At 49.5% G+C, this 26686-nt stretch overlaps 1 protein-coding gene across 8 annotated transcripts in view; it reads left to right on the top strand.

The window, feature by feature from the left end:
• SPOCD1 (SPOC domain containing 1) overlaps nucleotides 1-19163 on the top strand; it is a 40520-nt gene extending 21357 nt beyond the window's left edge. For 5 of the 8 annotated variants that reach the window (XM_036834951.1, XM_036834959.1, XM_036834942.1 and 2 more), the window contains 14 exons: nucleotides 8180-8221; nucleotides 9223-9399; nucleotides 9850-9891; nucleotides 10046-10106; nucleotides 10429-10519; nucleotides 11278-11437; nucleotides 11545-11661; nucleotides 13360-13485; nucleotides 15364-15496; nucleotides 15726-15876; nucleotides 16181-16316; nucleotides 16856-16945; nucleotides 17233-17419; nucleotides 18337-19163. In XM_036834951.1, the coding sequence (XP_036690846.1) occupies nucleotides 8186-8221; nucleotides 9223-9399; nucleotides 9850-9891; nucleotides 10046-10106; nucleotides 10429-10519; nucleotides 11278-11437; nucleotides 11545-11661; nucleotides 13360-13485; nucleotides 15364-15496; nucleotides 15726-15876; nucleotides 16181-16316; nucleotides 16856-16945; nucleotides 17233-17419; nucleotides 18337-19043 (2214 nt within the window). In that variant the 5' untranslated portion in view covers nucleotides 8180-8185 and the 3' untranslated portion in view covers nucleotides 19044-19163. The remainder of the gene's footprint in view (nucleotides 1-8179; nucleotides 8222-9222; nucleotides 9400-9849; nucleotides 9892-10045; nucleotides 10107-10428; nucleotides 10520-11277; nucleotides 11438-11544; nucleotides 11662-13359; nucleotides 13486-15363; nucleotides 15497-15725; nucleotides 15877-16180; nucleotides 16317-16855; nucleotides 16946-17232; nucleotides 17420-18336) is intronic. The other 3 variants (XM_036834969.1, XM_036834924.1, XM_036834916.1) reach the window with 3 other exon arrangements.
• Nucleotides 19164-26686: the final 7523 nt, after the last annotated feature.

The following is a 26686-nucleotide window of genomic DNA, read 5'->3' as shown; positions in this document are numbered from 1 at the left end:
CTGCCTGGAATTGATTTTTGTGAGTGATATGGGGTATATCACTTTTTTATATGGATACCCAATTGTTTCAACACCATTTACTGAAAATTCTGTCCTTCTCCAGTTATATGCAATGCCAGCCCTGTCATAAATCAAGTCTCCATATATGTGGGATTGGTTTTGTTCTCCCTATGCTCATCTTGTTTAAAATTTCTTTCCTTATGCATATATTTTATATTAATTATAATAATTATTAATAATTCTTGATATCTAGCAAGAAAAGTCTCCCAATTTTGTTATTTTCAGGAGGATCTTTACTCTTAACTATTTTTTTCTCCTTCACATAAATATTACAATCAGCTTGTCAATTTCCACACTTGAAAAAACCTGTGCAGAACTAACATTTTTACAATATTGAGTCTTCCAATCCATGAACATAGTATATTCCTCCATTTACTTTGATCATCTTTATTGTTTTTCAATAAAGTTTTATACGTTCTCCATAAAAGTCTTGCATATCTTTTCAGATTTATTCCTAAATACTATATCTATATATAACTTTTTGTTATGGAAAATTTCAAATATATGTAAAAGTAGATTGAATTTTAAGCAGGGGTTGGCAAGTTATCACCCACGCTTTGGTCACCTCAGCTGGCTTAGTAAATACAGTTTTATTGGAGCACAGGCACAACTATTTGTTAACATATTGTCCATGGCTGATTTCCTACCACAGTGGCAGAGTTGAGTGATTGCAATGGAGACCGTGTAGCCAGCAAGCCTAAAATATTTTCTCTCTGGCTCTTTACAGAAAAAAATGACTGGCCCCTGGAATGAAATCTCTTGTACTCATCACCCAACTCTAGCAACCACGCATTATTTTCTCTAAAGGTTGACCATAATTCCTTAATATCAAATATTTGTTGAATATCCAAATTTCCAATAGTTTCATAAAGATGATAATTTATTTTTATACTTTGTCTTTTTAAAGTCAGGATCTAAGTAAAATCTACATATTGCAGTTGGTTGATATGCCTTGTAAGCCTCTTTTAACGTATAGGTCTGTTTCCAATCTTGTTTTTCTTGCAGTCATTTTTTTTTTTAATTATTTATTTATTTATTTATTTATTTATTTATGGCTGTGTTGGGTCGTTTCTGTGCGAGGGCTTCCTCTAGCTGCGGCAAGTGGGGGCCACTCTTCATCGCGGTGCGCGGGCCTCACTATCGTGGCCTTTCGTTGCGGAGCACGGGCTCCAGACACGCAGGCTCAGCTGTTGTGGCTCACGGGCCTAGTTGCTCCGCGGCATGTGGGATCTTCCCAGACCAGGGCTCGAACCCGTGTCCCCTGCATTAGCAGGCAGATTCTCAACCACTGCGCCACCAGGGAAGCCCCTTGCAGTCATTTTTGAAGAAACTAGGTTGTTTGTCCCGTAGCTTATTGCATTGCTGTGGTATAGTGAAACCTGTTCCTCTGTCTTCTGTATTTTCTGTGAACTTGTGGTTAAACCTGGAGCTCTAATTAGATTTGGATTCAAAGTTTTGGGGCCGACTACTTTTTAGGTGGTGGTGTGGTCTTTCCATCAGAAAGCACATAATGTCTGATTTTATTTCTTTATGTTTTTATGTATTATAAAATGGTAACTTTTAAAAATTGCGGTTTCTAACTATTGATGGCATATAACATGCAATTGATTTTGCAGAAATCTTTTATTAATTTATATAATTTACCTATTAGGATTTTTTTTTGTTTTCTATGTAGATAGTCATATAACCTGCAAATAATGAGAGTTTTGTTATTTCCTTTCTAATTCTTACATCTCCCCCACCCCCTTTCCTTACTGTGCTAGCTAAGACCTTTAGTATAATATTGAATAGAAGTAGTAATAGGGTAACAACAGGGAACTTTGTCTTGTTCTGGATTTCAAAGGGAATGTGGTCATCATTTCAGCATGAGTGTGATGTTTGCTGTGTTTTTATATAGATACTTTATCAAGTTAAGGAAGCTCCCTTCTATTCCTGATTTGCTTGTTATTCTGAATGGAAAGTACATTTTAAGAAGTGTATTTTCTGCATTTTTTGATATAATATGACTTTTATTCTCTTACTAATGTTAATTTAATGAGTTGGGTTTTTTAAATGTTAAGTCAATCTTGCATTTCTGGAATAAACCCAAAATTGATCATGTTATATCTTTTTTATGTTTTCTGAGTTCATGTTGATAATATTTGGTTTGGAAATTTTGTATTTCTATTGATGAGTTAACTGGCCTGAAATGATTTATTTATTTATTTATTTATTTATTTATTTATTTTTTAAATAATTATTTATTTATTTATTATTATTTTGGCTGTGTTGGGTCTTCGTTTCTGTGCGAGGGCTTCCTCCAGTTGCGGCGAGCGGGGGCCACTCTTCATCGCGGTGCGCGGGCCTCTCACTATTGCGGCCTCTCTTGTTGCGGAGCACAGGCTCCAGATGCGCAGGCTCAGCTGTTGTGGCTCACGGGCCTCGTTGCTCCGCGGCATGCGGGATCTTCCCAGACCAGGGATCGAACCCGTGTCCCCTGCATTAGCAGGCAGACTCTCAACCACTGCGCCACCAGGGAAGCCCTGATTTATTCTTATAGTGTCCTTGTGAGGTTTTAGTATTCGGTTTTGCAGCCTCATAGAATGAATTGTAGAGTGTTTTCCCTTTTTCCATTTGCTGCAGTAATTTGTATAAAGTTGGAATTATTTGTTCTTTGAACATTTCGGTAGCATCACTGGTTTAAAAAAAGAAGTCTGGACTGGTGTTTTCTTTAGGGAAGATGATTCCTTCTCTACTGATTCAATTAATTCTATGCTTATAGGTTTATTCAGTTTAAAAAAATTTTTGCCTTGAGTCAATTTTGGTAAGTTACATTTTTCTAGAAATGTATCCATTTAATCTGAGTTTTCAGATCTACTTGCATGTTGGCATAAAGTATTGCACAATAGCCTCTTATCTTTTTAATATCTGTGCACTCATGATTACTCATTCTAAATATTGTCTTGTTGTCCCTTCCCTCTTTTCCTTAATCTTGGCAGAGAATTGTTTGTTTCTATAGTCTTTTCAAAGACCTGAGTTTTGGTTTTGTTGATCCTCTCCATTATATGTTTGTTTTCAGTATCATCTTTCTTTCCATTTGTTCTCTTATTTTTATAATATTTTAAGAATGATGCTTAGTTCATTAATTTTCTATCTTTTTCCTTTCTAATAGTCATTTAAAGTTATAAAGGAACCTCTAATGATGATGTTAGCTCCATCCACACACTCTAATATATGTCTTTCTTATTATCATTCAATTCTCAGTATTTCATAACTTTTATTACAATTTTTTCTTTGGCCTATGTGTTATTTATTTATTTTATATATATTTATTTAATTCATTTTTTGGCTGCATCGGGTCTTAGTTTCGGCACATGGGATCTTCGTTGAGGCATGCAGGATCTTTCCTTGCGGCACATGGGCTTCTCCCTAGTTGAGGTGCGCAAGCTCAGTAGTTGTGGCACGTGGGCTTAGTTGCCCCTCGGCTGTGGGATCTTAGTTCCCCGACCAAGGATCAAACCCACGTCCCCTGCATTGGAAGGTGGATTCTTTACCACTGGATCATGAGGGAAGTCCCTGGCTTATGTGTTATATAGAAGTGTATTTCTTAATTTCCATTCATATGAGTTTCTTTCTTTACTTTCTTTCTCTCTCTCTTTCTCTATGTTTTTCTTTTTGTTATTGCTTTTTAACTTAATCATATTGTGGTCTGAGAAAGTGATCTTTATCTGAGTCGTCTGATGTGGTAGCCACTAGCCACTTGTGTCTACTGAGTACTTGAAAGTTGGCCAGGGGACTTCCCTGGTGGTCCAGTAGTTAAGACGCCGTGCTTCTAATGCAGGGGGCGTGGGTTCAATCCCTGGGAACTAAGATCCCACATGCTGCGTGGCGTGGCCAAAAAAAAAGAAAGCTGGCCAGTCCAAATTGAGATGTACTGTAAGTGTAAAATACATACTGGATTTCAGTGACTTAGTCACTGAAAAAAAGAAATTAAAATTTCATTAATGTTTTTTATTGATTACATGTTAAAATGATAATATTTGGATATTTTGAGGTAAGTAAAATATAAAATGAATTTCACTTGTTTCTTTTTACCTTTTCTTAATGTGGCTACTAGAAAACTTAAAAATACACCTATGGCTTACATTTGTAATTAATTGGTCAGCATTGGTCTAAAAAATACTAGTCTTTTGAAATTTGTTGAGATTTGCTTTATGGCTCAGGTTGTGCTTAATTTTCATGTATGTTACATGTATACTTGAAAAGAATGTGTATATTAAGTGTTCTATATATGTACATAGATTAAGCTTCTTCATGGTTTTCATTCAATCTTTTTTATCCTTACTGATTATTTTGTCAGCTAGATTTAGCAATAGTTAGAGAAATACATTAAAATTTCATTCTATAGTGGTGGTTTTGCTTTTTCCTCATAGCTTTGTCAATTTTTACTTTATGTTTTTTGAGATTATGTTATTAGACGCTTATACATTTAGAGTTGTTAGCTTTCTGGTGAAACTGCTAATCATTATGTAATAAGGTCTTTGCCTCTAATTATTTTTTGCCTTAAAGTCTGTTTTGTCTGAGACTAGTGTAGCTACAAAACTTTATTTTGGTTAGTATTTGTCCACTCACATATTACTCCATTTTTTTCTCTTAACCTTTTTGCATTGTTGTGTTTCAGAAATAGGTTTTATAAGTGTCTTATAATTGGATTTTCTTTTTTTAAAGTTCTGATAATTTTTGCATTAATCTGAAATATTAGTCCATTTACATTTGTTGTAGTTACTGATTTATTTGACTCTATTCCTACTGTCTTATTTTGTACCTATCAAAGTATAAAGGAAATTACTGTCTTTATCTTCCTCTGAAGTAATATGATGATCTGGGAATGCTTTAGTTCCAAGCATGCACCTTCCCAATTTATGTGCTGTTGTTATCTAGAAAGTTGGTCCTAAGTTATTTTTTTAATCCCACAAATTACACAAATATTATAGTTTCATATTATCAGTGTTCGTTTAGATTTAACAACATAGTTATCATTTTCTTTGCTCAGAATTCCTCTCTACATCTCAGCTTTTATATCTGGGATCATTTTTCCTTCCTTCTGCCTCAAGTTCATCCTTTAACATTTTGTTTATTGAGAAAAATAAAATTATCAAGAAAAACAATAACTCTCTTGGTTTTCTCTGTGATATCTTTATTTTTTATTTTAAACCATTTTTAAAATTGAAATATAATTTACAATATTTCAGGTGTACAGCAAAGTGATTCAGTTCACTGAATCTGTTCTTTTTCAGATTATTTTCCATTATAGGTTATTACAAGATATTGAATATAGTTCCCTGAGTTACCCAGTAGGTCCTTATTGTTTATCTATTTTATATATAGTAGTGGGTATATGTAAATCCCAAACTCCTAATTTATCCTTCCCCGCCCCCGCTATCCCCTTTGGTAACCGTAACTTTATTTTCTATGTCTGTGAGTCTATTTCTGTTTTTTAAATGTTATAATATCTTTATTTTATCTTCATTCTCAAAAAATATTTTGTGTGGGTGCACAACTGATATTTTCTTTAAGCATATTGAAAATATTATTCTACTATGTTTTGCTTCCATATTACTATTGACAAGTTAGCTGTTAGTCTAACTACCATTCCTTTGTAGGTAGAGTGTCTTTTTGTGAGAGGCAGGCATTATAGCATTAGTGGTTAAAGGTGTGGCCTCTGGAATCAGACTGCCAGGATTTAAATCTTAGATCTTTGGTTTACTAGGTGTATGACACTGGGCAAGCTGATTAACCTCTCTGTGCTTCAGTTTCCTCTTCTGTAAAATGGGGGCAATAATGGTACCAGTACCTAACTCACAGGGTTGTGATGAGGATTAAGTGAACTAACAAGGAAAGCATTCAGAACAGTGGTAGCACATTTTCAGTGCTATTAAAGTGTAGAATTTTTTTCCCCTTCTCTCAATGCTTTTAGGATCTCCTTTTTTTTAAAAAAATAAATTTATTTATTTTATTTATTATTTTTGGCTGTGTTGGGTCTTCGTTGCTGCGTGAGGGCTTCCTCTAGTTGTGGTGAGCGGGGGCTATTCTTCGTTGCAGTGCGCGGGCTTCTCATTGCAGTGGCTTCTCTTGTTGCGGAGCATGGGCTCTAGGTGTGCGGGCTTCAGTAGTTGTGGCTTACGGCCTTCAGTAGTTGTGGCTCGTGGGCTATAGAGCGCAGGCTCAGTAGTTGTGGCACACGGGCTTAGTTGCTCTGCGGCATGTGGGATCTTCCTGGACCAGGGCTCGAACCAGTATCCCCTGAATTGGCAGGCGGATTCTTAACCACTGCGCCACCAGGGAAGCCCAGGATCTCCTTATCATTGGTGTGGAACAGTTTCACTATGATGTGTCTAGGTGTGGATTTACTTTTACTTAAACTTTTTGAAATTCACTGAGCTTTTTGAATCTGTAAATTGTCGTCCTGTATCAAGTCCAGAAAATTCTTAGCCGTCTATCTTTAAATACTCCCTCTGCTCAATTCTCTCCTCTCTCCTTCTGGAACTTTAGTTCCAGAGTGATATTAGTCCTTTCGCTCTAGCCTTTGTGTCTCTTTGATTGTGTTTCACGGTCTCTGTGCTGTGAATATTTTGGATAATTTCTTTAAGTCTATCTTCTAGTTCACTAGCTTATTTCAGCTGTGTCTAATATGCTATTAAACCTATATACTGACTTTTAAATTTTAATAGTTATTATTATTGTATTTTTATTTCCAGAAGTCGTGTTTTGTCCCCAACCAAATCTGTCCTTCAGATTTTATATATATATATATATATATATATATATATATATATATATATATATATATATAATATTTTTAATACATATTTTTGCCCTTCACTCATATGTTCGACATTGCCTTTTATTTCTTTAAACATATCATACATATATATGTTGTATTCTTGTCTGCTAAGTCCAGTATCTAAAGCCTTTGCTGGTCTGATTCTGCTGCCTATTGTTTTGGAGCCTCAAAACTCTGGTATGTGGACCCCTGAGAACAGGGGCCAGTCAAAAGGTTTTAAACTGTGAAGGACCATTCTTAATCTCTTTCCTGTTTTCCTTCCCAGATGTCCCCTGTTTTCTCTCTGCCACCCCCTCCCCCCCATCTCAATTTACTTTTTTGAAAGGCTGATTCATTCCCATGGTTAAAAAAAAAAAAAAAAAAAGTGAAAAGTCTCCTTCCCAACTCCCAGTCCCTTTCCTATTGGAAGCCTCTGTTATCAGGTTCTTGTGGATACTTCCAGAGATATTTCATGCTGATTCAAGCAAATACAATGAAAAAATCTTTCTCTTTTTAAAGCAAATGGTAGCACACTACACACATTGTTCTGAACTTGTCTTTTAGTTTAAAAAGTATGTTTGTGCTTATAAAAGAGACACATGCTCATTCTGAGTAACATAAATACCCAAGTGTCTACAAGTAGAAAGTGAAAATCCCCCTGGAATTTCATTCCCCAGAGATAACTTCTATTATGCATCTATAAATATATATTTACATAAATAGGCTTATGCAACACATACTGCTCCATAACCTATTTTTTTCTTTTTCTCCAAACAATACAGCTTGCCATCTTTCCATGAATCTTACCATATCTGTCAGAGCTCTCCACATAGCCCAGCAGTTAAATGCCTGGGCTTCGGAGTCAGACAGAGCTAGGTTCTAATCCTAGCTCTGTCACTTAGTAGCTATGGGACTTTTCAGAGCCTCTCTGAGCCTCAGTTTCCTCATCTGTAAAATGGGGATGGAAATAGTACATAGTTCACAGTGTTGTTCTGAGACCTTAATAAGATCATGTATGACATGCTTCCTCCAGGGTCAGCTGCTTTATAAGCCCTTGATGAACGGTAGTTTTTTATTACTACTCACTCTTTTTAATGGCCACTTAGAATCCATAGTATGATATGTCACTGTTTATTAACCATTACCCTTTTGATGGACACTGGATTGTACCCAACGTTTTTGTTGTTGTCGTAAATGCCAACCCAGTGAACACTGAATGTACATCTTTCACCTTTGTGTGTATTTTCTTGTGAATTCCCTGCAGTGGGGTCACTGGGTCCTCTGAATTCTAATGTCTGTATCCTCTTTCTCTCCAAGGAGGCAATGAAAACGGCCCATGGGGTGAAGCATGTGTGTTACGTAGGTTTTTCCTTTTTATTACTGCTGTTTTTCCTCTCTCTCCTGAGGTGTGGTGGGGTGGGAGGGGTCCTCCCCAGAGACAATCCCAGCCCCCTGCCCTAGCCTGCCCTCCTCCGGAGCTTCCTAGTACTCCCCACTTCCTATGATGTGAATCTCAGACCTCTATTTTCCCCCAAACCTTGGAACCTGACCATTCATGATCATTCATTCAAAGATTAGTTTTTAGACCCATCTACTTTCAAAACAATTCCCTGTGGTTTGTAATAAATTAAAAGAATCAAAACATACTCAAATGGGTTAAAGTCTAAAGAAAGCAAGAAAAGGGGAAGGAGAAGGGGAAATCTTGTTACAACACCCCCCCGCTCCCAATCCTGGGAAGGTACAACGTCTAGGCTTAAAGTTAATACTAAGCTTCCTGGCAGCCAATGCAAAAAGGGGAGCAAGAGAGATTCTATATCTCATTAGAAGACCCAGAACCACTCTGCATCCTGAAATGGTCATGAAGGGCTTCCTCTCAGGGGCAATAGAGGGGTGATCAGCAGGCTTTCAGAGGGGGTGGTGGACGTGTTCACTGCATGGCTGTTTCAGGGGCAAAAGGCAAGTCAGTGACCCTGGAAAAAGGGGCATGACAGAGCTTTGAGAAAGAGAAGGTGGGCTCAGAACAGGATATGGCTCCCTAGTAAGATGCATCTCTGGTCAGAAGGGTGAGAAGGGTCTCAGTACAGGGTCCAGGTAACTTTGAACGTGGCTGGGAGTGAGAGGGGAAGCCGAGAGGATGGGAATGAAGACAGGTTCCTCTCCTGGGATGGAGGCCAGGCAGTCAGCAAACATTTATAGAGCCCTCCTCTGTGCCAGCCTTTTCTGGGCATTGGGAATACAGTGGGGGCTAAGACGTACATGCTCCCTGTCCTCATGGAGCTTACAGTTCAGCGGGGAAGAGCGAGGACAGGAAACAATTGCAGGTGAGGCTAGTGCTCTGAAGGGCTCTTCTCCCCTGGCAGGTTGGTTCTGGGGCAGTGATCCACCTCCTGGGGGCCATCAGCTACGGCCAGGCAGGGGGGCTGCTGCCTCCAAAGCTGGAGGTTCTGGAGGACATGATGGAGGTCAACTCAGCCTCACCTGCCCAGAGGCCCAGAAGGAAGGAAAGGCGCATGGCCCAGGGCCCCGCGGGGTGCCAGGTACAGAAGATGTTCTTTACGCTGACATGTCTCTTTATCCTGTTGGGAGAGGCGCATGCACACCTGATTCACAGAGATGGTGCTGCAGCCCAGAGAGACGCCGTGACTTGCACATGGTCACACAGAACGTAATAGCCAGAGGCAGGGTTAGACCTCTGCTGGCTGGCCGCCCCCGGGCGGTGGTCTGTTCGTTCCTTCTCCTGCACTGCTGAGTTCAGGAGCTTGACCGGAGCAGAGGAGGAAGGGAGGGGCTGGGCCTCCATGCATTTGGGGAGAGAGCAGTTGTTGACCTTTGTTCCTGGCTGCCCCTCATGTCCTGCCATCCCAAGATCCTCTAGCCACCTCCCTCGGGGGGACAGCATGGGGCTCTGGTGGCCTCTCTGACCCCGTCCACCATCCGAGGAGTCATTCCTTTCCGCCCAGGGGCTCCACATCCTCATTCTGTTGCAGGAGGGGGTTCCCATTCAGGAGGCTGGTGCTGAGTGTCCCGGGGTGAGTGCTTCTGCCCTGGCCACACGGCATCCCTCCCTGGAGCAGGGGTAGGGGGAATGTGGGGCTGGGGAGGCGACTGGGGAAGCAGGGTCCCCCTGGGGCTGGGAGGCTGCACCCAGGGACAGGGCCTCGGTTCCTCACCCCTCCCCTACAGTGTGGCCCAGTGGAGGCTGAAGAGGAGGAGCCTGGTGAGCAAGCGCGGGGAGAGGACTCAGGTGAGGGGCCGTGGAGGGTGCCCCTCGGCAGCCGTCTGTCTTCTAGGGACTGCTGAGCGCGCAGGGGGCTCCCAGCCAGCTCCGGGCCCCAGCCCCTGCTAAGGCTCCTCTCCTCTCCCACCCCCAATCAACCTGTAGTCCTTCCCCAAAGGGGTGGGGACCGCTGGCTGACTGGACTCGGCTCCCAGACAGACATCCTAGACGCCCTGGGTCCCTGAGGGTGGGACCCCTCCCCTGCCTGCCTAAGCCCCTCAGCATTGAGTCACCCCCTCCCCTTGCCCCTGAGCATCCACCGGGCGCCAGTGACTCTGTTTCCCCACAGCTCAGCTTCAGCCCCAACAGGAGACGCTCCCCCTGGATATCGGGGTACGGGGCACTGTGGTCCGTGCCATGCAGGAGGCGCTGTGTAGTCGGTAAGGCCTTGTTCCGCGTTCCCTGACATCCAGGACATCCTGAAGGGCTGCCCTCACACACACCACCTCCCAAGGCTGTGCCGTGTTCTAAGGGCTTCTGTGTGTATGACTACCCCATTTTGTCCTGTGAGGTCATTTGCCCACACATTTGAACCTGGGTCTCTCTGGCTTCAGGGTTGTGCTTTCTCATTAAGCCGCTGCAGCTCTCAGTGTCTGCTCAGGTCCTTGTGGACATCACCCACAGCAAATGCTTTCAGACACAGTGAGACTCTGTGTTGGGACTATCTCAGAGATCTGAGCACAGAGCTGTCATTTTACTAATGGTGAGACCAAGGCCCAGAGAGGACAGGATTTTGCAAAGGTCACACAGCAAGTCAGTAGCAGATTCAGGGTTACATCCAGGGCCAGGGCTCCATCCCCTCCCCTGACCAATGCCTTACCCTCCCCCCCACCAGGCTTCCTCCCCTCCCTCCATACCCCGGTTCACTGGCCAGGGATAGAGCAGGGGCTGAGCAATCCGATCTTACTTTTCTACTCATCGTGTGGCCTCAGGCAAGCCCCTTATCTTCTGTGAGCCTCAGTCACCCCATCTGTAAATGGAGAATGATAATACCTCTTCTTCACGGAGTTGGGGGGAGAATAAATGGGTTCATGTAGGAAAATGTGCAGAATAGAAACCAGAGCTGGCCCAGACCCTGCTCTCCACCCATGTCTCCCTCTCGGGCTCAGCACCCTGGCCCTGCCCTTGTGCCCCACAGCCTTCAGGAGCGCCCAGACCTGGTGCTGAGTGAGGAGGCTGTGGAGGGCATCGCTGCTGGCATCGAGGCAGCCCTCTTCGACCTGACAAAAGCCACCAATGGCCGCTACAAGAACAAGTACCGCAGCCTGCTGTTCAACCTGCGGGATCCCAGGAACCCGGTGAGTGGGGCTCTGGGCTGGGCTGGGTCCCCCTCAGAGGTGGGAAGCCCCAGCAGGATGTTGGGTGGGGCTCTCCAAGCAGTGTGGTGCAGCCCCTGCCCTTGCAGGACCTGTTTCTCAAAGTGGTTCACGGAGACGTCAGCCCCCACGGCCTGGTGCGGATGAGCTCGGTCCAGCTGGCCCCCCAAGAGCTGGCCCGCTGGCGGGACCAGGAGGAGAAGAGGGTGAGCTGTTGGGTCAAGTCAGGACATGGAGAAGGGGTTTGGGGAGGGGGAGGCCCGAGGATGGAGCGGGAGAGACAGAGACAAAGAGTGAGGAGGAAGGTGATGAGACAGGGGAGCACAGGACAGACAGAAACAGAAACGAGGGAACAGGAAGATCAGGCAGACAGGGAGAGAGTCAGAGAGACTCTCCCCACCAAAAAAAAGGGAAAAGGGGCAGAAATGAAGGGGATTGGAGATGGAGAGCTCAGTAGAGAGGTGACGCCCCCGGGGGTGTCATCTTCCACTTGCTTTTCTATGGAGCTGGGCTAGTGGGTGGGGGGACTGGGGATGTCGGCCCAGAGTCTGGAATCCAGGACTGTCATCCGCCATCCATGGGGCACAGACCCAGTGTGATGCCCCTGCTCCAGTCCCAGTCCCAGAAGTTCCAGAAAAGGCTGGAAGTCTTCCTAGTGCCCCAGGTGGAGTGAGGAACCCCACAGCCTCCAGCAGTTCACAGATACACCCCCATACACCCTGTGTCCGTGGGTCTCTCCTTCCCAGGGAACTGCACAGGGGCAGGGAAGGTGTGGGCACTGAGCCAGCTTCAGGAGATGCTTGCATAATATTTGTTGGTGCCCCGGCGAGGAAGGGAGGGACTGATCGAGGGAGCAGGGCCCGTGGGATGGGCTGGGGCACTAAGGCCCTTGTTCTGACAGACACTGGGCTGGTTAGAATTAATAACTGGAATCCATTAGGAGCATCCGTCCACTCTGAGCTTCTGTCCGGGCACTGTGGGCGACCAGGACCAGCTGTGTAAATTGTGGAGCCAGTGCAGAATGAAAATGCGGGTGCTTTGTTCAACGATTAAGAATTTCAGGGACTTCCCTGGCGGTCCAGTGGTTAAGACTCTGTGCTTCCACTGCAGGGGGCACTTGTTCGATTCCTGGTTGGGAACTAAGATCTTGCATGCCGGCAGCGCGGCCAAGAAAAAAAAAAAAAAGAATTTCAAGATGACGGCAGTATTTAGCATGGGGTCCTTCTAGGCGCAGGGCCCTGGGCTACTGCATGGAGCCCATGCCCACGAAGCCAACCCTGCTGGGAGGACACGGCTTCTGTCCTCCAGGGGTTGTTAGAAAGGAAGAGACAGGCTTTCAGGAATCGTTTCAGATACGATGACACTGATCAACAATAAGAATCACAAGTAGCATTTACTATGAGCCAGGCTCCAGGCTAAGCACTCAACATAAGCTGTTTAATATGATGCTCTTAATTTCATTTCTAGAGAACAGATCAACTAAGGCTTAGAGCAATGAAGGGCTTGCCCAGGGCCACACCATCTTGTGGGTCTTTATTAATGACAGCTGGTGCTCTAGAGCCTGTGCTCTTTCGACTACCCCACACTCTTCCCCGGGCAGAGGGTGGGTGGGATACGGTCAGGGGCAGATTTGACTCGTGCGAGAAGGCGAAGTTCAAGAAGGCTTCCTGGGGGAGGCCGGGTTTGAGTTGGAGGATAAATGAGTGGCAAATGGAGAGGCGAGGCGGATGGTGGGGGGTCTCCAGGTGAGGGACTGGCAGAAGCAGAGACGTGGAGGAAGGGAGAGGGCTGGCACGGAAGGGGAGCCGCAGCGGAGGGGCCTCAAGGGAGGAGAGGGAGCACTTGGGCTCTTGGTGGCCAAAGTCCTCCAACCCTGGCTGAGCTGGGGCTGCCCCGCCCCTCAGAGCCTGGAGATGATTGAGCAGCTACAGAAGGAGCCGTGCAGCCTCCCGGCCTCCAAACTGACCCACAAGGGGGAAGTCGAGATCCTGCGGGACATGGACCAGATGCTGACCCTGGAGGATCTGGTGGTAAGTGGGAGCCTGACGTGGTGCCAGGCAGGGCCTGTGCCCTCGGATCCCACCCCTCACCTCACCAGCTGTGTGGCCTTGGGCAAGTCATCTGACTACGCTGAGGCCCACGGTCTTCATCGTAAATAGGGGGATGATGGTCGCCGCACAGGGTCTGGGTGAGCGTGGGGTGAGACAAACGCCGGCGCCGGGCCTGTCCACACCTTCTCAGTGCTGCTCCCCCTCCTTGTGGCCTAACCCCAGGGCACCTCATGTGAGTAGTAGTGAGTCCTATCTCCGCAGTTCCCCCTGAGCTCAGGCATTCCGACCAGATCCCAGGTTGGGAAGCAGGAGGGACACACTGTTTGAGGCAGGGACTTTTTGGATGTAAGGAGCAGAGACTTGCTCTATTCAGCAGAAGGACTTAGGGATGCTCCGGCAGGGTACCACCTGGAGTCCAGAGCAGTCTGTGCAGAGTGTCCTTTTTTTTGTGGGGGATCTGCCCCATCCTCCTGTCCATCCTGCTTCTTCCTCCCCCTTGGCTCCTCCTCCTTGCACATGGCTCAACAGGATGGCTCAGCAGCCCTCGAATCAATGAACCCATCCCCTCAGCCTCCTGCAGCCAATCAGAGCGCCCCCTTGGCTCACTTCAGTCACTCTCAGGAGAAGGCTGCTCTGGCTTTGGTTGGGTGTCCCGTGGGTCAGATGTTCACCCCGGTCTAATCAGCTGTGTGTCCAGGATGGGGGAGCGCAGGGTCCCTTGAGCCACGTTCGCTGGGGAAATGGCAGTGACCTTGACCGACAAAAATCCCTGCTCTCCCTCACCAGTATCCAGGCCAACAACCAGACCTCCTGGCTGTGCGGAGAGGAGCCCTAAGAGGGCGTGGCTGCTCCCCAACCCAAACCAACCTGTATCCCCTGAGCAAACTGAGTGTAAATGTAGGAGGAGGAGCCAGAGAGAGAGGGAAGAGAGAAGGGGCGGCAGAGTAGGGGAGGGGAAGATAACACAGAATAGCAACATTTCTTCCGATTGAACACCTACTATGTGCCACTTTTACAAACAATGCCTCATTCAAACCTCACGATATAACCTACAAGATGGGTGATGCCAGTTTCCTGGGTGAGGCACCTGAAACCGTTTGCCCAAGGTCACTTAGTTGGCAGTGGGGGAGACTGGAACCCAGGCTCTCTGACTCCAAAGCCTGTGCCTTGTCACTGCTCTGGAGGTGGTTTTAAGGCCAGAGTGAGAGTTTCAAGATCTTTTCAAATCTTCCTGAAGCAATGTTTGTTGTGTGTTTAAAGCTGTTTCTATTATGAGGAAAAGAGGGTGATTTGGCATTGGGCATCAAGGTTCTTAAAAACGTTCATTCTCCCCAATTCTGTCATCTGCTTCTGAGAACTCGTCCTAAGGAGATAATTGAAAGTTTAGGAAAATACTTTCAGCATAAGGATGTCCTCAGTGTTATTTGTTACAGTGAAAGCCTGGGAACGACCTGATTGTCTAGCAGCAGAGGTGATGCGTACACTCCAGCCCACCCCATCAGTGCAATGTCTACAGGGACGGTATAACATGGCAGATACCTTTGCTGTGGTTCATGGACACATGAACCACAAAAGGACCCCCAAAACTCTGTGTATAGATAAACTATTATAAAGGGATACCCAGAATATCAACAGTTGTTTCTGAGTGGTGGGACAAGGGGTGATTTTTTTTTTTTAATTTTCAAATTTTCTGTATTTTCTAAATTTTCTGTAACAAGTTCACGATACTTTTGTAATTAAAGAATATATTATTTAGAAAAATAAAACCACAGCCCTGAGGGCCCCCTACTCATGGAGGGCTGCTGACCTCCCCAGCCGCCTTCCCAGCCCACCCCTCTCTCCTCCTTTGCCTCCCAGGGACCCATGGTGTCCATAGACGGCGACCCACTGGCCCTGCCTGCCACGTCGAAGGGCACCACGGAGCAGCACGAGGACACCACAGAGCAGCACGAGCACCACTTCCTAGACCCCAGCTGCCGCATCTGCATGGGTGGGAGGGAGACACAGGAGGGGCACAGGGGTGGTGGGCAGGCCGGGGCTGAGTGTGGGGTTCAGCGGCAACAGGGATTCATGGCTTGGGGGGAAGGTGGTGGGCCGGGGGTACCCGTGTTCCAGGTCACCTCAAAAAGGACCTGGTTCAAACTCCATTTCTAATGCCCTGGGCTGGCTTCAGCCTAGCTGCCGGCCCGCGTTTTAGCTCCTGCCTCTCTGCTTTGCAGACTGGAAGCCCTTGTGTGAGCAGCCAGCCTCCTTCACAGCCACCAGGAGGATGGGGGATGCTGCTTTCCAGAGAGCCCCACGCCTAGTCCCTGTGTCCTCTCCAGAGATGCCCCAAACCAAGGAGAAGCCTCCCACGGAGCCCAAGGACAGGTATGGGGCAGTGGGCAAGGAGGTGGGCAACCGGCAGGGTTGGTGGGGGAGGCAGCAGACACAGGGTGGGTTTTTCCATATGGCCTTAGGCAAATCCTGCCTCTTGTGTGGGCCTCTGTTTCCCCATCTGTGCAATGGAACTAATCATCCCTGCCTACTGGTCTCCACCACATAAGGCCATGTTTGGACCAGTGTTCCAGCACCCACAGTGGGGACACAGGACCTTCTCTGAAAACTAAGGAGCTGCTGGGGAAGCCCTGGTGACCTGTTCACCTGGCCCTGTTCTCTCTGTCCCTCCCTCTAGGCTCCAGATGCCTGCTGGGTCCACAAAAGCCCTGCCCAGCCAGCCGCCCTGGGAGGGGTCTCTGGACATGTTCTCCATTAAGCGGTTCCAGGTCAAGGCCCAGCTGGTCTCGGGGCACAGCTTTCGGCTCATCCGGGTACTCCTGCCCTGCTCGCCGGAGACTCCCTTGCACACTGACCAGCCCAGTCAGCTACACACACCCCCATTCATTCATTCACCCACTCACTCCTTCTGAAACAAGTCATTGGCTCCCTCTCTGTGCTTGGCCCTGTGCTAGGCTAGATGCAGCCCCACTCCTGCAGAGACGCACGGGCAAAGGACTCCCTATAACCCAAGGCATAAAGCAGGAAGGACCCAGGAAAAGGGTCTGGTGCCTCCTGGCCCAGAGAAGGGTTTTAGGAGTTATTGTTGAGTGAGTGAATGATCAGCTAAGTGTTGGATGAGGGTAGGGGGTTAGAGGAGGGAGTAAGGGGCTTCTGAGAAGTGGAGGAGATTGGCCAGGACAGGCTGTAGGCCTCCAGGGGTAGTTAGGGCTTTCCAGCAGCCACTGGGGCTCCTGATATACTGCCTGTCAATCCTCTTGGCCACAGGCTGTGGCTTCCGGGTAGCCAGTATTGAGTCTGCCTTAAGTGGGTGGGAAGCTGGGAGGCTGACTGGCCTCCTACCTGTCCCCAGGCCCTGCCCCAGGTGATCCGCTCCGCAGGCTGCATCCCCCCCAGTGCTGTCTGGGACTTTCTGGCCAGCATCTGCCCAGCCAAGGCCAAGGTAACCACCCACCCTTGGGCACCACCTCTCCTCCTAGCACCATATCCCCAGCCCTGAGCTCTTTCGCTCCAGCTCTGGAGCAGAGGCCTGGTTTAAGATATCCGGGTCCAGTTCCCACTGTGACTGCAGACTCACTGTGTGACCCTGGGCAAGTCCCTCTGTTTCCACCTCGGGAAAATGGGGCCACTCTTCCTCACAGGGTTCTCAGAGGTTCAGATGAGACCAGGGGTGTTCACAGGAGCAAAGAATGACTGTTCCTAAATCTGCTCTCCTTTCTGCAACCTCAGGACGTCTGCGTGGTCAGACTGTGCCCACAGGGCTCTCGGGACACCCAGAATTGCCACCTGCTCTATTCCTACCTCAATGACAAGCAGCGCCATGGCCTGGCAGCTGTGGAACAGGTGGGGGTGGTCCTGCTGCCCCTGCCTGCCTTCCAGCCCCTGCCCTCCAGGCTGCGCCCTCTTGGAGGCCCAGGTGAGTGCCCGATGCCCATTCCAGACCCTGCCTCCCCTCACATGGTGACCAGACAGGCGTTGTAGACACAGTCACCCCTGTCTCCATGGAGGCAGGCACATCTCAGAAGGGAACTTCTGAGATGGGCAAATGTGAGAACAAAAACAAGGAGAGCTCAGACTTGTATATTGTTTACTATGTGCCAGACAACATTCTGAAAGCTTTACTTATATTAATTCAGTTAGTCCTCAAAATAACCCCTTCAGGATGGTGCTATTAATTTTTTCACTTCATAGATGAGGAAACTGAGGTAGGGAGAAAGCAAGTGACTTGTCCAGAGTCACAGAGCCAGTCAGTAGCAGAAACTGGCCTCCCAACCACCACACATACAGCCTCTCCAATCAGGCACCTTGATGAGAAACCAGTCACATTTGACCCCAGCATAGCAGAACAGAGGCAGGACCACCAACTGGCTGAAATTAGGACCTAAATAAAAGAGGAAGGAGAGATGTTTTCACCACAGCTATCCTGGGCCAAGCTTGGCTTCTGTGCCTGGATAGCCTCCAGGGCGTGGATCCAGGAAAGCATGGGAGGGGGCTGGAGGGGGTATCAAGGGGTGGACTGTACCTGTTGCTGAGTAGTGTTTGATCTTTCTGGGCTGCCTGTCCTGGGGACAGTGTGGTAGACTGAATCATACAGTCTTGAGATTAAACCATCCATGCCCCAGTCTCAGCCAAGTGAACCCTTTCACACACTGTGACAGCAAATCTTACACCCTCCTACTTACTTTCCCAGCATCTCATGGGCCCCATCTCACTACTGGAAAGATCTTCTTGGGGTCTAACCTCCAGACCTCTTGCCACAGCCAGAATGCAGCTTCTGGGGGCTATGAGTTCTCTCCGTCCAAGCCTTTGGTCTCTTTCCCCCTCTTTCTCCAGGCCTGGAAGCCACTCACTCAAGCCTGTTGCTGGCGGTGCTGCTCCCCAAGGCAGGGCTTCTGGACACAGCAGAGTCCAGCCCCTTCGGGGGGAAGGTTCGCAAAATGCTCTCCTTCAACAGAAAAGTGGAGATGAGATACTACCAGCCAGAGGCCAGGGGGCCAGACGTAGCCCTGAAGGGCTCCCCTTCCCCGGTGGGTGCCCTGCAGCAGGGCCAGGGCAAAGGCAACCTGGCCCCAAGGGGAATCTGTGCTTGGCAGAGGCCTCCCAGAGGCAGGGGGAGACTGTGGGGAGAGCCTGAGACCTGGCAGGGTCCTGGGCGAGGGCAACGGCCTCCAAACCCAGGCTGGTACCAGTCCTGGCATCCCTATTCAGCTTCACCAGCTGGCCATGACCAGCACCTCCACAGGGCTTCCTGTCCCCACCAAGCCCTGCTCCAGCATCTCAAATCCCTGGTGGCCATGAGCCACCAGCTCCAAGCCTCACTGAGGTCCCTAGGCCAGGAGCAACTTCCCCGACCTCCTGCCCAGCCTCCTGCAGCCCCTGGGATTCTTGGCCTCCTCTGCCAGTCCCCTGCAGCTCCAGAGCCCCCTGGCCCAGCCCTTGACTCCTCTTTGGGGTCTACAGATGGAGCTGGCTCTGAGCGTCCCCTTCCTGGAGAGACCTTACCCTCATTACCCACCAAAAGAGGGGCTTTAATTCCCTAACCAGTGCTGAACCCTAAGGTGCTCCAGAAAGAGCAACAGGGGCAGAGGAAGGGGACGGTCAGCTGTTTGAATTTCCTGTTCTGCAGTTTGCTTTGTGTTGATTTTTGGTTTAGTAAAGAATTTGGCAAAGTTGAGACTGCATGTGTTGGCTGGACAGGAGGGACCCTGGGCCTGGCCACGTGTGGGTTGGGGTGGGTGTGTCTGGGAGTTTCTGTGCACAGATACAGCAGAGCTAAAGTGTTAGGGATGGAGGGGGCAGCCTTGCCAGCTGCTTGTCTGAGGTCCTTAACCATCACTGTGCACCAGGGTTCAGTTGTTGCCATGGTGGGCTCTGGAAGCATTTTGCAAGTATTTTGAACTGGGTGGAAGAAGTGATGGGAGAGAAGGCAGCACTAGGTTGGGGAGAGAGAGAAAAACGAGGCTTTTGAAGGGGCATAGACACTTAGAGATTGTTAGAGAGGAAAAGGAGAGCAAGTTGCAATGGATTTAAAATTTTTCAGTTACCAAGACTTTTTCCTTTGGATAGTTGGGGGTTACCGCTATAATCCCTACGCATCTCTGTGTGTGTCTGAGGGTCTCTGTGTGTGCGCATGCCTGTGACCATATGTCTGTGTGTGGGTCTCTGTTGAGGAAGTTGGGAGGTCCAAATAGGATGTCTCCTCTCTATTCCTCTTGCCCGCTCCTGGGGACTGATACTGGAGAAAGCCAAGGGCCTTGGCCTGGTGCGGGGTTGGGGGTGGACATTCAGGATGGGGTTGGAGGCTGGTGTTATAGGGCAGGATGGTGCCGTTTTGCCTGGGGCCTGGAGTGAGCTCTTAACCGCAGCTACAGTTGTAAGGCATCTCAATGTTTGTGTACCTCCCGAGAGCTGAGTCTAGGCATTGCCATGGGAACTAACTGCCTCCTCGCTACCTAACCCAGGGTCCAGAAGCAGGGCCTGGCTTGGAGGAGAGAACTTCTGGCAGGACCCCACCGTTCACCCCTGCCCCGGCCTGAAGGGGTGTATCTCTTCCCACCCCTTCTCTGAAGTCTACCCATGTACCAGCCTCGCCCTGGGCTGGGGAAGATGGGGCAATAGTTGGGGGAGTCCCACTTCTCTGCCCCATGAGCTGTGCTGCTGCCCTACCCGCGGCCGACAGCAGAGGGGGCCCTAGGCCTTGGGATGGAGGTCGGGGCTGGCAGGACTGGAGGCCAAGCTGGAGGCGGGACGAAGTGTGGGAATTTAGCCGTAGGGATTGGGGGCGTGTGTGGGGGTGGGGTGGGGTGCCGGGGGTGGGACAAGGAGGGGGGACGGGACAGGTGAACCGGGGAGGGGGGAAGCTCCGAGGGCCTTGTGAGGGCCTCAGTGCTATATGCAAATTACCCAAATTACCTGCAACCTGCGGCTTGACTCTTAAGTCGGCAGCAACTTGGGTCATTTTCTTAACACAGGGCAGTTGGGGGACGGCTATGCGCCCCCTCCCTCCAAGCCCAGGACTTCCTCCCAGGGAGACGGGAGACCGTTTGCTGCCTTCTCGAGCACTCAGGGAAGAAAAAGCTCCGTACTCTGGGCTGGGACTTCCTTTCGGAGCGTCAGTTTTCCCCTCTGTAAATGGGAGTGATCATGCGGCCCTCTGGCACCTCGCCCCGCAGAGAGGGCTATAGGTGAGCCCCGAAATCCTCAGCCTGCTTCGAGGCTGGGGGCTGGACAGCATGACCTTCACCCACCTTTTGGCTCTAGTCCACAAGCCCCTTGCCTTTCTTTTGGCACAGGAGGCCAGGAGCGCGGATTAGGCGAGCTGTTGCTAGGGGGCGTGACCGGAGGTTGCTGGGCTCGGGGTTGCTAAGCAACGCTGGGCGGGGCTCACGGTGCTTGGCCGGAGTAGGCGTATCAGGGGACCCGAAGGGCCAGCTAACTTCCCTCGGTTTAATAGAAGGCGGCCGTCGACGCTGCTCTCCCCGCGACTTTCTGCGGGCTTCAGCTTCCCCTGGGCAGGACGCCGTCTCGGAGGGTCCTTCCGGTCACACCCTCCGCGACTCCGTTATCCTCTGGGCTCTGGAGCGAGGAACCCTGGGTCTTTGTGCACGTGCCTACGCGTTTGCTTGTGCGGTAGGGGGAGGGAGGGTCGCTTTGGGGTTTCCATAGCAACCGCTCCAGTGTCACCCCATTGCTCCCAAAGGTTTGAGCGGTTGCGTGTGCAAATTTACATATATCTGCATGTCATTAACATAGAGGCGGAGCCGGAACTTGTTTGGGCAAGTATCCCTGGACAGTTCCGTTTGCTTCTCTCTCATCCCGCCTGATGGGCACGTGGGCCGCGCATGCGTGAGTGTTTTGCTTATTAATGTTCCCAGATTGGGGGTGGGTGGGTGCACTGTAATAGTGACCACCGGTTCCCGGGCCCCCCAGTCACCTCATAGAGCTGTTTGGATGAATCTGTCCAGGTACCCTTGACCAAAGACCCAGTCCCACTGGGCAGTGCCAGGCCTGGTTGGAATCCCAGTTCTGCCCTTTCTTGTCTGTGTGGCCTTGGGCAAGTTTAGTTGTCCTCTCTATGGCTCAGTTTCCTTCTCTGTGAATAGGGATACTAATCCCTAACTCATCAGGTTACGTGAGGGTTCAATGGGATGCCACTTGTACATGCACTTCTTGCTGCTCTTGGCATACAGTATCCGCTCAGTGGTAGCTCTCTGCCTCCCTCCATGGAGCCCAGCTCCTCTCAGGCCCCAGCCAAAGCAAACTGACTTCTTTGCAGCTCATGTCATGACAACTAAACACCAGGAAGAACTTCCAGATGTCAGGGCAGACTGGGTTCGAGGCACAGGATGAGGACTATTAGTTTTCCTGTTTGTCCTTCTTGGAGGCTGGAGGCCAGGTTGGTGAGAAACATGGACACCACCCCCCCATCACCACCACTACCACACACACCTTTACACCCTTGTCTCTCTCAGCGGCCAACTGTTTCCAGAAACCTTGCATTTCTGTCTCAAAACGGCAGCAGGGAGGTTGAGAGACTTAAGAACCAGAGCTAAGCTGACCGAGAAAGTACTCTCCAGGACTGAGATGTCTGGGGTGGAGCAGGGTCCAGCAGGAGGCTAAGGTCAGAAACTTTGCTTGAAGAGCCGTATATCTGAGCCTTTACCAGAGAGGACTAGGGGACCCTGGGGCCACTCCTTTGCCCTTTCTGGTCCTCAGGTTCCCCACTGTGGACAACTGGGACTCCTCTGCTGTGATTTGGGGCGGAGGGCTCAGTATGGAGAACCCTCTCACTGCTGCAGCTCTGTAGCAGTGCCATGGAGGAAGTGAGTTTTCTGTTGGGGCAGAGGCTGCGAGGTACCCCTTTAGCGTGGCTGGGATGGAGCAGTAGATCTCCTGGGAGTTCTTGTTCTTACTTGGACTCTAATTGTTCCAGATAGCCTCTTCAAAAGCTGGGAAGTCCTTCCTGGGTCTAACTTTACCTTCCTGCTCTGGCAGAAGCTCCTTCTCTCCCTCCTTTCTGCTGGTGTCTCTGTAACCTTAACAGCCTTGACTGCTAGGGTCAGAGGGGAGGCAGAGCAGGTGTTAAAGGAGGAGAATCAGTTCCACTCTGTGTTGGTCTCTTAGTTCTCAGTTAGGTTCAGATAATTAAAATAAATGAGATTGGCTCCTGTCCTGGGTAGAGGAAGGTTATTGGTGATGAAGAGGGAGTATAGAAGCTGGATTCTGATTGGTTGGTTGGCTTCCTGGAGGAGGTGGAATTACCTGGGGGCCATACCCTGCCGTTGTCACTCTGACACTGTTTGCAGAACTACTGTCTGCCGGCGGATGGCAGTGAGCCAGTTCCTTCCCTAGTAGCCACCTGTGCTCCACAAGTAAGGATTCTACGGACAGGCTGAGAGCCTGGCAGTGCCCAGTTGGCCTGTTTGTGTCCCGCTCTGGGGGCCAATTAAGTCTCCATCTCTAGCCGCGCCGATTAACAGTTAATAAGGCAGCAAACACCTGCAGCTACGGAGGCGAATTAAGAGCAACAGTCAGCATAATACACAACCCGATAAGTGAGCAATTAACAACCGGAGAAAGATTAATAGAAGCAATTACGTCCTACTCGGGGCTCTGTAAATACGACTGTCAATGGCTGAGGGATTCAGTGCAGTCTCTCCTGGCCCCGCCCCAGGCTGCAGCCTCTGCAGGGAGGGAGTCAGGCCAGCCAGCCTGTGGATTCAGGACCACAGAGTCATATATACATGGGAAATGTGCATATACACAAACGTAGACATACATAGACAGACAGGCTCACAGAGATAGTCCACAAAGTGCAGTCACACAGACACACACATCCTTTACTGTCACCCACACTCGCATTCACACAACACAGAGCTACACATTGGTCGTTCGGAAATACACGCAGACATACCCAGGAAAATACCCACAGTGTCATAAACAGACACTTCCCTGTTTTAGAGCCACACAGACAACCAGACAACCAGTGTCACCCCATGTGACACTCACATATACAATATACAATTTGGATATATAGACACACAGCTACACACATATACAGTTTGGCTATATGGACACACAGCTCCATACTCCTAGGGTCCCAGATGCATATGGCATCTGCCCTCCTTTGATGCCCACCTTGCACAGGGTCGTGCGTAGTGGGTGAGAGCTGCAGCTGGGCATTGGTTTGAGAGAACCGGAGTGCGGGTAGGAAGGGACAGAGTATTTGTGAACATGTATGCAAGCATGAATGCGTGCATGTAAGTCTAAGCATGTATGTCCTTGCAAGAGTGTGTTTTACCGATGTATGGGCATGTTCCTGTGTGTAAGCACGCATGTGTCTATACATCTGAGTGCCTGTATGAGTGTCCGCGTGTCATGATGTGTGCATGGGAACGGGTACATGTGCTCGTGTGCAGCAGATCTGTGACTACACACGTGGGTTTCCGGTTCATGTGTGATGCTATGTCAGTGCCCAGGTCTGGGTCACTGTGTGACTGTACCTCAAAGTGGCTTTATGTGTGTCCTGTCCCTGTGCTGGGGCAGATGAGGGAATTCTCTATGGGATACTTCCTGGGGAACCTGCGAGTTCTGCTGATCCCAGGGTCTGCCTCCAGGGATCGAGGCTCAGAGACTGTCAAACATCCTCTAGGACTCCTTGGTTTTCCTCACAGGGACTTCCAGCCCCTCTAGTGGGACTCAGCACCATTGGGCCTCACCCAGGTAGGAGGATAGAAATGAGAACAGTTTCTAAAGGAATGGACTTGGAGATTAATTTTTCCTGGTTGAAAGCCGAGTCAGGAGTTCACTGAGAATGCTCACCGTCCTCGCAAGGCCACAGCTCCAGTTCCCACCGGGCCCTTCCCACTCCTGCCTCCACCTTGGAGCTTCCCATGGAAAACCCCCAGACCCAAGACTCATGCACTTAGCTCACAGCCTGGGACATACGCCATCATACACAGAAACCCCAGACCACAAGGATACAGTCATGCAGACACACAAACATAGACAGTCATGAATATAAACACATAAAATTCTACTCACGGTCACACCCAGACCTATCTGCCCACACACAGTCTCACCTCACACACAAAATCACACACACGGGCTCCCACGCAGCGATGCCCGCACACACCTGCACTCCCACGTGCCCACACTCCCATCCCTCTCTGAGATGAGCTTAGTGCCAAGCCCGAGGGCCCAGAGGGTTGTCCTGTGACAGGTCCCCCTACCAGCAGGTTGGTGAGAAACATGGACACTTGAACAATTAGAGTCCAAGGTCTGCCCAGGTCTGAAAATATTGGAGCTAGTGACAGGTCCCCCTACCACTTCCCCCAACACTAGTCTGGCCAGATGGCGGAGGCCTCCAGGCCCCAGGAGAATTCTCCCTCACTGCTAACCCGCCGGCTGACAGGCAGGCACATTGAGGCCTGGCTCTGCCAGAGGGGGGCACGGTGTAAATAAGGGGGTAATGAGGCTCACCAACATCCCCCATTGCCCACCCGAGACCCAGATGCGGCCTGCCCCAGGGCCTCTCACTGTTGGGCAGGGAGGAGCTTCTGAGCAGAGACACACATTTACAGGGATTCACCCGGAACCACCCACACAGACGCAGACCTCTACAGGACACAAAAGGACCCAGACACAGGCAGTGTCTGGCACTCCCCCTTTAGCAGCCCTTGGCAGTGGCACCCCCTCCCAAGGCATGAGCCACTCGCCAAAGCCAGGGCTGACCTTGCAGAGCGCCTGGCCAGGGCCCTCACTCCCCCTCGGCCTCCCACCATCTAATGAAAGCAGACAGGAAACAGATCTGAGGGCCCCCAAAGCCAAAACATCTGCCTGTCAGTCCCTCCTTCTGTCAGTCAATCGAGCCTTCTGTTTGACTTTTATTCATTCAATCTTTGTTTTTCACTTGTTCATTTGTTCACTCACTCATTCAACCAATAAGGACGTTAAACAAATCATTACTTTCAGGCTAATAACCTGGCTGCCCTCCTGGCCTCCTGGCCTCCTGGCCTGGGGATGCAATTGCTGGGAAGGGAGAAAAGGTGGGTCTGGGCTCTGAGGGAGAAGGGGAAAGAGTGGAAAGGGTATCCCCCATCCCCTACTTCTTCCTCAGTCTCTCAAAGTGAAAAAAAAGGTGTTTCTTCTGCAGCTGGAAGGAAAAAAGCCAAGTCCCAGGATAATAGATAATAATGGCTAACACTTACAGGCTCTTACACTGTGCCAGGCACCGTTCTAAGTGCTTTACATGAATTAACTCAGTTCATCCTCATAACAACTCTATGAAGCAGTTACTATTATTAACCCCACTTAGGGGCACAGGGAGGTTAAGTAACTTGCTCAGTGTCAAACAGCTTGTCAGAGCCACCCCAAGTGTTTAAAGAGCCTAGGGCAGAGTACAAAAGGAGGCCTCTAGCCCTCCACCCGGTTCCCTTCTCTCCCATCCCTGGGCTCCCTGTGGCTGCACGAGGGGCCTTGTGTGCATGCCTGTTGATGCCCCGACACTCAAGACCCTGCTTGCCACACTCCTGGCAAAGAGCCACCCTTCTGCCACCCTTCAAGCTTGAGGAGAAAGGATGTGGGAAGAGGCCGCCAGGGCCTGGTTTAGGGCTGGAGTATAGTTTAGAAGGGGGCTGGAGCTCCAGGTGGGCACAACCCTGTGGCACTGTGAACCTTCAAATTCTTCACCCCATGCAGAAGAGGGCCAAAGTGGGGTCATCTAAAGTGGGGTGTCCAGGGCAAGGGCCTTGGTTGCTCAGGTCTGAAAATATTGGAGCTAGTAAATGGCAGATCCAGGATACGATCCCAGGCTCTCTGGTTAGAGTCAGCTCTTAAAGGACTGATGGGGGCTGAGGGGGGCAGGGGGCTGGTGGGATGGGCAGGGGTTGCTAAGTTTTACTTCTCCATCCCCACTCCCAACCCTGCCCTGACCAAATTCAGGCCATCCCCCCCATGGGAATGCTCTGTGCCCAGCTCCATCTGGGCTTCGGGGGCTCCCAAGGATGACTTGATTCTCAGTCTTGTCGCCCCTCCCATCCCATTCTCACTGACATCCCCACCCCTCCTGCAGCAGGGATTAGGGAAGGAGTGGAGGCTTCTGGGATTGAATGGGTACCAGTAACATCAACACATCCAGCTCCCTGCCTCTGTTTCCCTGGCCCCAGGATTCCTGCTGGTCTCC

This window comes from Balaenoptera musculus, chromosome 1, assembly GCF_009873245.2.
Source record: "Balaenoptera musculus isolate JJ_BM4_2016_0621 chromosome 1, mBalMus1.pri.v3, whole genome shotgun sequence".
Classification (NCBI taxonomy): domain Eukaryota; kingdom Metazoa; phylum Chordata; class Mammalia; order Artiodactyla; family Balaenopteridae; genus Balaenoptera; species Balaenoptera musculus.
Note: the sequence above shows the minus strand (reverse complement) of the source record. Positions and strands in the feature narration are given on the sequence as shown.